This window comes from Trachymyrmex cornetzi, unplaced genomic scaffold (assembly GCF_001594075.2).
Source record: "Trachymyrmex cornetzi isolate Tcor2-1 unplaced genomic scaffold, Tcor1.1 scaffold555, whole genome shotgun sequence".
Lineage (NCBI taxonomy): Eukaryota > Metazoa > Arthropoda > Insecta > Hymenoptera > Formicidae > Trachymyrmex > Trachymyrmex cornetzi.
In genome coordinates this window covers 20,778-32,760 of record NW_017299867.1, presented here as the reverse complement: position 1 = coordinate 32,760, position 11,983 = coordinate 20,778, and the positions used below count along the sequence as shown (strand labels likewise).

General features: G+C 34.3%; 1 protein-coding gene across 2 annotated transcripts in view; it reads left to right on the top strand.

The window, feature by feature from the left end:
* LOC108765833 (NADP-dependent malic enzyme) overlaps positions 1 to 9,483 on the top strand; it is a 91,032-nt gene extending 81,549 nt beyond the window's left edge. Inside the window, exon 9 of one of the 2 annotated variants that reach the window (XM_018514680.1) lies at positions 9,450 to 9,483. In XM_018514680.1, the coding sequence (XP_018370182.1) occupies positions 9,450 to 9,468 (19 nt within the window). In that variant the 3' untranslated portion in view covers positions 9,469 to 9,483. Of the gene's footprint in view, positions 1 to 1,992; positions 2,144 to 9,449 lie in introns of those variants that run through there. The other variant, XM_018514679.1, reaches the window with a different exon arrangement.
* Positions 9,484 to 11,983: the final 2,500 nt, after the last annotated feature.

The window sequence follows — 11,983 nt, the reverse complement described above, 5'->3', positions numbered from 1 at the left end:
GTTAACTATTGCTGACACCTCAAAATAGTACAGGACTTTTTGATTCAGTATAGGCTGTTCTACCCACGTATGACAAAAAATGCGGTAGTCGCCAAACACCCTGTATAGGATGACATAAGAAATTTAGTACGAAACGTTTAAATTTCAAGAATGGATCTAGACACGGAGAAAACCCGCCAAACGCATAGTCTTTATATAGAAAGCACCCGTGGAAATCTTAAGAATATTAACCTAAAATATATATAAAAACACCCTGTTAAATTCATAATGTGGAATTATATCAGTTTGAATATTATTCCTATACTATTTTTATTTCTATAGAATTACTCTCTCAAGTTAGTATAGGTACCCATAGGAATGCGGAAGAATTGCCCATGGGAATTAAAGACCTATAGGATACTGCATGTTGACTGCATGTATAGGAACATGTAGGTGCATATAGGACAGAGATGTGTATACATCATTATACACCTATGGTAGCCTGTAGGCACTTTCAGTCTCCATGGGGTACCTCCCCACTGTCTTACGTACGTCTCCATGTTACGTCAAACTGGTATCCTATACATCCTTTTAATTCTCATGGAGGCATCTGTCCACATTTCTGTGGGTACCTATACTAACCTATTGCATTCCTATGGATGTCCTACGTATACTTATAGGTAACTACACAAGCTCCTACAGAATCTTATAGTCATCTATAGGAACCCATGAAAAAACCCATAGGAATTAGCAGCAGGGTCGTCATGTCAATAGTCAACAAGCAAATGTCCTCGTTTACAAATTGCCAATATTTTATCTTCAGCATACATATAATTTGCATGACCGTCAATTATAAATAACGAAAAGATTGAAACCTAAAATTTAGCTAACAAACATTCATATGCTGAATTCAATTTCTCTGTGTTAGTTTGTAAATTCACGCTATTTTCTTGTCTACGTATATGTATCATTTCCGATGTGAGTCTTTTGTTTAAAATTGTCTCTCCATCAAGGATTTCTATATCATCCCATTTAAATTCAAGCGAATAGTCTAATCTATGTTCTGTGATTACAGATTTTTGTTGTATGTTCCAATTTATATGATTTCTATGTTCAGAAATTCTAGTTTTTAAAGTTCTACCCGTTTGGCCAACGTACGTAGCATTGCAATCCTCACAAGATATTTTATACAAAAATGAAAGAAAAAGGGCCACGAGCCTAAGAATAAGTCGTTAGGAAATAGTGATGTTTTAAAAAATACAAAATAAATATGTCATGTAGTCACAATATAAAATTATAATATGCCGGCAATGAACAATATAAACAAACACAAACGTTTCGATCCCTGTTGGATCATTATCAATGTTAGATACATAAAAATAAGACGGTGAAAATATTACAAAGTTAAAAATTAAAATTCGCTCTCAATCACAAGTAAAAATTAATAAAACTCACAGTAATTAATAAAATAAAATTCGATCAGTATGAGTAAAGAAGTTCTGTAAACGTTGTAATAAGTTGCAATACATGCTTCAGGTTATCAATTATTAAATAGAGTAATTCGAATCTGTTAAAAAGAACATAAATATTATAAACATATAATATTGAGTATATGAAATAAAACGCAAGTATAAAAATATATAAAAAATGTATAAAATAAAATGCAAAGTATAAAAATGTAATCCATAAGGCAAAGAGTAAAATTAAAAATTGATAATAAAAAGTATTCTAAGATTTAGTAAGCAGTAAACAAAAAATCCAGTCGTAATAATAAAAATTGTATGATATCTAGTTACTAAGTAAAATATATACAATAAAAATTTTTTTAATACCAATTAAAATAACAGATAATATATCTAAAAGAAATGAATATAATCGATAATATATATAATAACAATTAAAATAACGGATATTGTATATAAATTAAAAAAATTTTTTAATAACAATTAAAATAACAGAAATAGCTACCTTGCAAATCGTGCATCAGTATAATATAAAATTTTTAATTTTTAGACAATGCGATGAGAGTGGAACGGTCATGTCTCAAGTATGTTTCGAGACAATATGAAAAGCGACAAACTGTTGTAAGAAGGTTGAAATGATAAAAACAGAAGGAAGGGGTACATAAGAATGAGAAGAATAAAATAGAGGGAGAAATGAAAGAGGAAAGAAAAGAAGTAAGAAAGGAAGGAAAACAGTTAAGAAGGAGAAAGAGATTGAATAATTTGAGAGTAAGAATCAGGTAATGATTCAGTATCGTTCATTTTATTTAGTCCTTGTTTCTGTCTTTTAATGTGAATCATTTCAGATACTAATCTCTTATTATAAGAAGACTCGCAATCCAAAATTCTCACATCATCCCATTTAAAATTGTGGTCTAAATTGATACGATGATCGGTTATAACAGTGGGAGAGCCAGTGTTCCTTCTAATATCCGATTTATGTTCATGTACTCTCGTACTTAATTTTCTTTTGGTTTGACCAACGTAGCTCGCCTCACAATCATCACAGGAAATTTTATATACAACATTCTGGTCGGACAAAAATTCCAACTTGTCTTTCCCTTTCTTAATGAGGCTTTTTAATGTGTTAGGAATGGTAAAAGCTAGTTTGCAATGAAACATACTAGAAATAGGAAGAAAACTCTCTGAGATAGATTTTACATAAGGAATAGTAAAATATTTATCTTTCACTTGTAAGTTATGTGTGGTATGTTTATTATGTATATGAAAATTTAATCTTTATTCAATTATAGAAAAGATGAAAGATAAAGGGTAACAATTATCTAGGAAATTATGGATAGCCTCAATTAAATTTTTCTGTTGGAACAAAGGATGCGATAATAAGAAAATTTTATCTATGAAGCTGATAATTGTGCCTTTTTTGTGGCAAAGAGGATGATTGGAATAAAAATTAAGGAACCTTCCAGAGAATGTCTTTTTATGATAAATGTCGAATATAATTCTATGATTATCTATGATAAGTGTTGTGTCTAAAAAACTTAATCTGTCATCCGAACCAACCTCCAAGGTAAATTGCAATCTAGTATGTAAGGAGTTAAAAGTATTCAAAGCATCGTTTATATTGTTAGATGGAAGCGCAAGAATAACATCATCAACATATCTAAAATAAAACAATGGCTGTACTAATAATCTACTGATTGCTATTTCTTCCAGATCTTGCATAACAATGTCGGCGATAATTGGTGATAACGATGAACCCATTGGAGTACCAAATACTTGTTTGTAAATTTTATTATTAAAAGCAAAAAAGGTAGAATCTAAAATAAATTTAACTGCAAAAGTAAATTCATTTTTTGAAATGTTAGTCTTCGTCGAAATGTATTCCCATCTCCTGTCAATGCTATTCAATGCTAGATCAACAGGAATATTAGTAAAATATTTTATACACCACGTTGCTATGTAACATTTTATTAATTTTGTCCTTTTGTACTTTAATTATGTCATTTAATTTATTCATGCCTTCGTAAGCTATTTTAATATCTTTATATCTGTTAAATTGATTTTTGATTTTATTAGCTATATTCGAAATAAATAGAATCGTGAAATAATTAGTATTTCTATTATTCATGTTGTCATTCATTTGTTCGTCTTCATTATTTTTATTGCTATAATTACATTTCTCCAATTTCTTATAAATTCTTTTTCTCATTGTGTTAATAATTAGTTGTAATGGATATCCGTTCAATAATAAAATTTTTATAATCTTATCTAAAATATTTTTGTGAAAACTAGGATGAGATAACAATAACACTCTATCGATTAGATTATAAATCACGTCTATTTTTGTGCTAAAGATGTTGTGAGAAGTAATTAAGAAATCTCCCCAATGAAGTTGGTTTCTGGTATCAATCATAAATAATTTTGTTATTATTATTTTTTATTAAAGTTACGTCCAGAAAATTTAGTTTATCTTTACCCTCCTCTAATGTGAACTGCAATAGATTGTGATAATTATTGAATTTATTTAAAATATTAGTTATGTTATTCTGGTTGGTCGCTAATGCTATGTCGTCAACATACCTAATATAAAAACTAGGTTTTAACATAAAACTATTAAGACATTTACACTACAAGTCTTGCAATACTATATTAGCGATATGATAGGTGATGGCGGAGAACCCATTGGAATGACAAATGTTTGTTGTCTATAGAAAGTGTTATTAAACATAAAATAAGTAAAATCCAATACTAATTGTATGGCCATAATGAACTCCTTTTTGTTTAGGATCGTTTTCTTTTTTATTTCATCCCATCTATTATTAAGCACCGTAATAGCTAAATCAACTGGAATATAAGTATATAGAGATACCGCATCCAATGAAAATAGCTGATCATGACTCTTAATTTTTATTAGTTGTTAAACTTAATTCCTATCGTTTTTTCGTCTCGAAAATCGATTTGTTTCTAAGGGAAGATGAATGAATACCTTAATCAAAGTAATTTACTCCATTTTCTACTACTTTCTCCCATCTCTCCGGCAACAGGGCAGTCCCACAGACGGTAGAACGCGGTGTCTTTCGAGGCGATCCATTCAACAACCCATTTTTGGACTTCGTTGTAACTGGAGAAGTGTGTGTCCGTAAGTGCGTGTTGCATCGATCGGAAGAGATGGTAATCCGACGGTGCCAAGTCTGGAGAGTACGCTGGGTGCGGCAGAACTTCCCATTCAAGCTCTCGAAGTGCTTGCTTCACGCTTTTCGCGACATGCAGTCGAGCGTTATCATGCAACAAAATGACTTTGCATCGATTGTTGGCTACGGATTATCTTTTTTGCATCAATTTGTCACTCAATCGGTATAATTGTTGCTTGTAACGATCAGCTGTAACGGTTTCATTTGGACTCAAGAGTTCGTAATACAGCACACCTTCCTGGTCCCACCAAACGCACAGCAAGGTCTTATGCCCGTGAATATTCCTCTTCGGCGTTGAAGCGGATGGTTGGCCGGGGTCCACCATGATTTTTTCCGCTTGAGATTATCAAAATAAATCCATTTTTCATCGCCACAAAAAACTCTTTTTTCCTTGCCTGACAAGCAAAGAAGTCGCAATAGTCAAACGATTTGAAATGGCACTTTCTGACAACTCATGCGATAGCCATCTCCCTTCCTTATGGATCTTTCCCATGGCATGCAAGCGTTTTGAGATGGTCATTGGAGTAACATTTAACTGTTTCGACAACTCTAAAAGTGTTTGAGCTGGATTCTCATCAAGCAATTCTTGCAGCTCGACATCTTCAAATTTTTGCGGCTGTCCTGGACGTTCTTTGTCTCTCACATCAAAATCACCGTTTCGGAAGCGTTGAAACCAAACTCTACATGTTGGTTCCGATGGAGTTTTATCACCATACATCTCGGATAATAAGCGATGCGCTTCAGTTACGGTTTTCTTGAGGTCGAAGTAGTGAAGAAGCACATGTCGGAAAAACAGCTTATCGCGATTCATTTTCAATCGATTGGAAAATCTCTTTGGCGTCGAGAAATCTAATCTGTGAGGATTGAATCACTTTCAGCGATGTCTAAACTACAAATGACATGTGACTTCATCGTCGAAACTCGTCAGCGTTGGGGACAGAGCCCTCTAGTAGCGAGCGATAGAAATTAAGTTTAACACCTAATAATTGTTGGACATTACTTGTGATTTGGAAACAATTATTAACTATGTAATCATTTTTTGTTAAACTCTCCTAGAGAATGCTATGTAAATACGTGGCCAAATTATGTAATAGACTACCCATAGAAGAGATAATTATACGTAGAGGATTATTCAATTTGTGTACTTTAGGAACCCCGTATGCTCTTGGTAATATCGGATTTGAATTGTTCAGCCATTTATATTTGCTATCACTAATATATTGTTTAGATTTCCATCTTTTTAACAATTCATTTCGTTTGGAAATAATTTTATTAACCGGATTACGTGTGATTGATATATATAAGTATCCGCGTCCTCAAGTAAATATTTTAGTTATATAATCACTTTTATCCATCGCTATGTTCCCCTTGTCCGCATGTATATATAATGTCCGGATTCTCCCATACGATAATGTAGTGTTCTAGGAAGCACATTGATGTAAACGTAGTAACTAAGAGATATTGATAAGTATCCGATACAGCGATTGAAACGTATATTCCAATATAATAAAGAATTTGATACACAATCATACCTAGTGTTTGGATTCGATTTGGCTTGAAATACATATTGACTTATTCATCCGAGTCAATAATTAAGGATTTTCATATTGGAATAATATTAATATTTTTTAAATTAATATTTGTTAAGGGGTTATACTCAGTTAGATTTGACGAAAAAAACGATTTTTTTTATTGTATTTTATGAAAGTACAACCTCTGAACAATATTTTCTGAAAGTTTCATAACGATCGGAGCAGTAGAACCAAAGTTATGGCTATTTATAGCGCGCTACCGAGATCGACGAAAGCAGTTCTAGTGCGTTTCGAAAAAAAAAAAAAGGAGGGAAAAATAGCAAGAAGACAAAGCCAAAAAAAGCTACCTGGAGTATACCGCAGATGCAGAAGGGACTCTTTATGGTCCAGGAATAGATGATACTATGTAAGTCCGAAAAAAAAAATGTTATTCATGAAAAAACTAAACCTGAATCTTTAACTGCGATTATCTCGGAATTTTGTTTTTTCAAAAGTATCGTTGCGGTGAGCATGATTTCTCGGAAACCATTTCACCGATCGATTTAAATCTTTGTCGTGTTTATTTCTAATTACAATGGCTCCCTCGTGAACGAAGGAATTTTTATTTGCACAAAAATTAACATTTTTATGGTCAAAAACCTGATTTTTTTTTACACCAAAAATCGAACTTTTTGGAAAAATCGTCACCATTTTTTTAAAAACACAAATTTCGGTAAACCCTTCGTTCACGAGGTCCGCATAGGAATATATTAACAAAATCTATTTGATTTTTTTATTTCAGATGAGTTGTTCCAGAGTTATCATGCTCACCGCAAGGGTCACTGAAAAAAATTTATTTTTGCAAAACGGCTATATTTTCTTTATTTTTATACATTTAGACTCAAAAAAATTATTATAAGTACTTCAATGTATATACTATTAGATGCCATGAAGCACATTTCAATAAATGTTTGTCTATACAGCTAAAAAAAATCGTGAAAATCATCTTATTTTCCACATCCCAACTGAGTATAACCCCTTAATAAATATTAATTTGTATTAATATTATGAAGAAATATTATAAAATTATTGAAACATGGATTTTTTAAAATAAAAAGTAAGTGAATAATTAGACTAATACTTGTTTTTACCCTTTTTAACTGTAAAGTGACAATTTTCAAATTTTGAAAAAAATATTAAAGTATCAACACGAGCGTATTTCCAAAGAAAAAATGTGAGTGTACTGGAAAGATATTATGAAAAACGTCACGTTTGAAACACATTTTGATTTTTTTAATGTTAAAATCATGTTTGCTATTAATGGAAGGGTTATACGGTTATTAAAATTTATTAAAATCTGTTTATTAAAATCGTTATTTAGAATGTGTGTGTCTCTTTATCCCTTATACAGGAATACGCCGAGCGGCCGAGAAAGTACATTTTCGGTTTTCGGTCGCTTGTAACAAGCGACTAGTAGAGGAAGCGAGACAGCGAGAGAGAGTGGCCGTTTTTTTCGCTCTAATACTCGCTGGTGTTTACAAGTTACTGGTAGAGCGAGAAGGATGGGCGTTCTCTCGCTGTCTCGCTCGCTCTCACGCAGCGGTGAAGTCGGCTGACTCGGTGCCAGTAGTGTCTGCTTGGTGGAGATAGAAGTGGTGGGGCGGTTTTTCCGCGGTGCCGGGAGCCAAATGTGCATCATTGCCAGGTAAGCGAGAAGACAAACATCTCGCGACATTGTACGATAAAAAGTGTTACGTCATCGCAATCTGCAGCAATGTACTCATTACAGTCTCCGCATTATAAAAATCCATCGCATATTATAATTCATGCAATCTTCTTGGCTTCGCAATTATATTGAACTCAATACAAATTTCAGAACTTGTGCGAACAACGAGTTCGAGAAAAATTTATACAAACTAATGAACAATGCGGTTTTCGGCAAAATTATGGAGAAAATATGCGTAACCATTTCGACGTGCGACTCGAGACTTGTTGGGACGGACGGTATGGCACGGAGGCAATAATGGCGAAACCGAATTTTCACAGTCGTAGCGTTTTTTTCGAGATCCTGATCGCGATAGAAATGTGGAAACTTGAGGTGAAATTCAACAAACCGATATACATGGGTATGTATATGCTCGATATATCCAAGACATGTTTATACGAATTTCACTACGAGTTCATGGCACTTCTGTATCGTGATAAATGCAGAATTATGTACACTGATACGGACATTCTAATTCAGTGCTCGCAAAGATTTGCACATTTCAAGCCGATTCCGGCGCGCGACACCCACCATCGCTCGATGCTCGGCGTCCGAACGGCCGGGCGTTCATGTGATGTTCTGACTTGGGAGCGCCCCTATACCAGAAATATACTAGGAGCGCACCTTCCGCCAAATTATTATTAAAACATGTTTTTTATTAAATAATTTATGAAGCGCCACAACGGTTTGAATGTTAAGATGTTGAACTATTATATATATATATGGGGCATTCTTTCTCAAATCAGCCACTCCCCTGCGCATTTTATTTTTAAAGATAAAATTTTTTTCGAAGCGTCAAAATTTCCGCCTAAACCTCAATTTTTTGATGCCGTATGGTGTTTTTTATTTCCTTCTTATGGGTGTGACCATACGTTAAAAATAATGCTCAGTGTTGCGTACGAGGCCCTCGAGTACCCCCGTGACCCCAGCAACCGGCGACGAATAAGCCGCGACAATAACATCGGGTAAAGCTAAAGTCGAGGGTGTACGTGATCTTAGCTGATGTCATGAACTTTTAAAAGACATATCTAGGTCGCGAATATCTTTTATCCTAATTAAATCATTAAAAAAAAAAGCTCTCTAAACGTTATTTTTGCATTTTTCAAGTATTTTGGTAAGTCTGAGCATTATTTTTAACGTATGGTCACACCCATAAGAAGGAAATAAAAAACACCATACGGCATCAAAAAATTGAGGTTTAGGCGGAAATTTTGATGCTTCGAAAAAAATTTTATCTTTAAAAATAAAATGCGCAGGCGGGTGGCTGATTTGAGAAAGAATGCCCCATATATTCATTTACATGAATTAATTTCAGAAATTATAATTACGCGCCGATATGGTTGTTGGACTTACAACGCAATCAAACTGAAATATTAAAATTCTCCCAAATTTTTCAAATTTAATCATAATAAACTTATTGCGAAAAATATTCCGAAAAATATTGTGGTCTAAAGGCTTAGGACGCTTTCTATACACGTTCTAGAAACGTATACTGTGTGGACTTTCCAGTAAACTTATCAACACGTTTGTTTTGCCACAGTTTGATGGACCACAGATAATACCACGTATAGAAATCGGCAGCATGTTTCTGTTACATCCAAACTCTTAAAAATTTGGTCGAGGAGACAATGAGGAAGAATGAAGAGGATATGGAAGGACGGTTAGACTCAATCTCAAATGTATACGCACAGAGGCAAACAGCTGTGAGTCGTACGCACCTTTTCGGTCCCGGAATATGGATCAACGTCCCGAAAGGACGCTATGACACCTGTTCTGATGGACAGTGCGAACGTCGGTCCTACTTTTTGCGTCAAGGAACTTCATCCATTTGACCCGAGACTGGACCTCGTGCGATCTCAGGTATTACAGGGAACGGGATACGAGTGATGATTTAAAAATAAATAGAAGCTAGAAAAAGATCTTCATTTATAAAATATAAAACAAAATTTACATTTATTCATAAAAAAAATTAAAACTAAGTTACATTACAAAGATGGTCGTTTATATTTAATATTAATTACAAAAATTTTCTAACCTTATGAATTTGTGGCTGTGTATGCGTGCGTGCGTGCGTGCGTGCGCGCGTGTAGGTGTATCGCATTTTACTTTAGTTCGGACCTAGATTTAAATACAAATAAAAATTTGAATATATGTGTGTGTGGATAGGAAAGGAGGAAGATAGGATTATTGGGAATTGGAGGCGAGGAAGGTGGTGCTGGAGCACATTGAGATTAAATGTCTGTAAAGGACAGCGTAAGGAGTAGAATTGCCTGGGATGTACGCGGTCACCAGTACACGGAGGAATAGAGTCTGAATAGGCGATCCTAGTCAATTGGTACGGGATCTGACTGGTATGGAGGAGCAGGTGGGAGCTGATCTAAAGGAGGGGGAGGGAATCGCTCTCCAATTAGGGAAGGAGAATAATTTAGGATCTCTCGGATGGCAGAATCAAGGACAGAGAGAGTGGTCAGGCCGAGTGATTATGTTTCTTCAGTGGAAATTGGCGAATACGAAATTACCAAAAATTCGTTGTCGGTCGGTTGTGGCGGTACTGTTTGATTAGATGGATGAATTCCTGACATACGGGGCTCGTCTCCGTGTTTTCTTGGTAGTACGAACGCGCACTGTAATCGAACCGAGTGGTTAAATATACATATATATGTCCTTTAAATACGTATGAGTATATATATATATATGTATATAGGGTTTACCAGAGTTAAACCGGTGGAACCGGCACGTATATATTCGAAACATTTCGACTCTTACAGTAGTCCTCTTCAGTCGTTACAAACATTAAATTATAGAAACAAATTAAATTAAAAATAAATTAAAAACTATCGCTGTCAGTTAAAGAAGGTACCGCATGATGTATAAAGCATGATGCAATGTAGTCAAAAGAAGTCATGATTTAACTTTATAATTAATAAAATTAATTCATGGAAATAACTTTAGATTAATAAAATTAGTGATTAGTATTTTAAGCTTGTACATTACCGTTTTTGTCATTGTTTAAAACATAACAAGCGTTTATATAATAATTTATATTTATATTTATATTTATATATTTTTTAAATTAATTATTAATTTTATTAAAAAATTTTTGTTTCAAAAATTTAAAAATACGGCAGTAGTTAACATCGAAATTTCACGAAACTTTGCAATACTCGTTCGGTATCGTGCTGTTGAGCGATACGTCCGTCAAAGGGTTTGCGCGGCCGACCGCTTAGTTGCACCGCCCCTGACGGCGCGAATTTCATGCCCTGTGGTTAGTTATTTTCAAATGCTCACCGTTTGAAAACCATTGATGCCTTACGATTTTGCTATTAGCATTTTTGATTTACTTTTTCATGAGGAATATGTACGAGCCATCTCCTCCGCTAACTCTGGTACGCTGTATATACAGGGTGTCCCACAACTCTCCTGACTAATATCATGGACAGGTAGAGCGGATTAAACTGAGAAGGAACGTCTTCTACCATTTTTCAATTTTCGCAATAGTTAACGAGATATTTATTTATAAAAATATCCAAATTCGCCCCGCTCACTGCCAAATGCAAGCGCGCGGCTCGATAGGACCGCCCAACGCGGCGCGCCGCGCGCGCTCGCCGTCGCTAGGCACGCGTTGTTTATAACAAGCAGCAATGGTCGTCGCTAGACATGAGTCGCGAATGGCGTCGAATTTCCAGTTATAATTATTCTTTGAGCTATGATCATTCTCTGTTCATATCAAAACGAAATCTTTGTGCGAAAAATTTATTTTTGCATGCAAGTATGTTCGGAAACATATTAGAAATTAATATCTCGGTTACGAAAATTAGGAAAATTGAGAACTCTTTCCAAGAACACAGTTCAGTTCGCTCTAAAGTGAACTTTCATCGCGCTAGTCTCCGCGTTTTTAATTGTGAATTATTTTCTGACTATTTGTATCATACACTGAAAAAAAAATTTTGTTGAAAAACGCGAAATTTGTTTCAGATAACCAAATTATTTAGTCCAATACGTGCAACTAAATATGTATAATATATAACAAAATAATTTGTTACTATTATAAACAAATCATACTTTAAACCAACA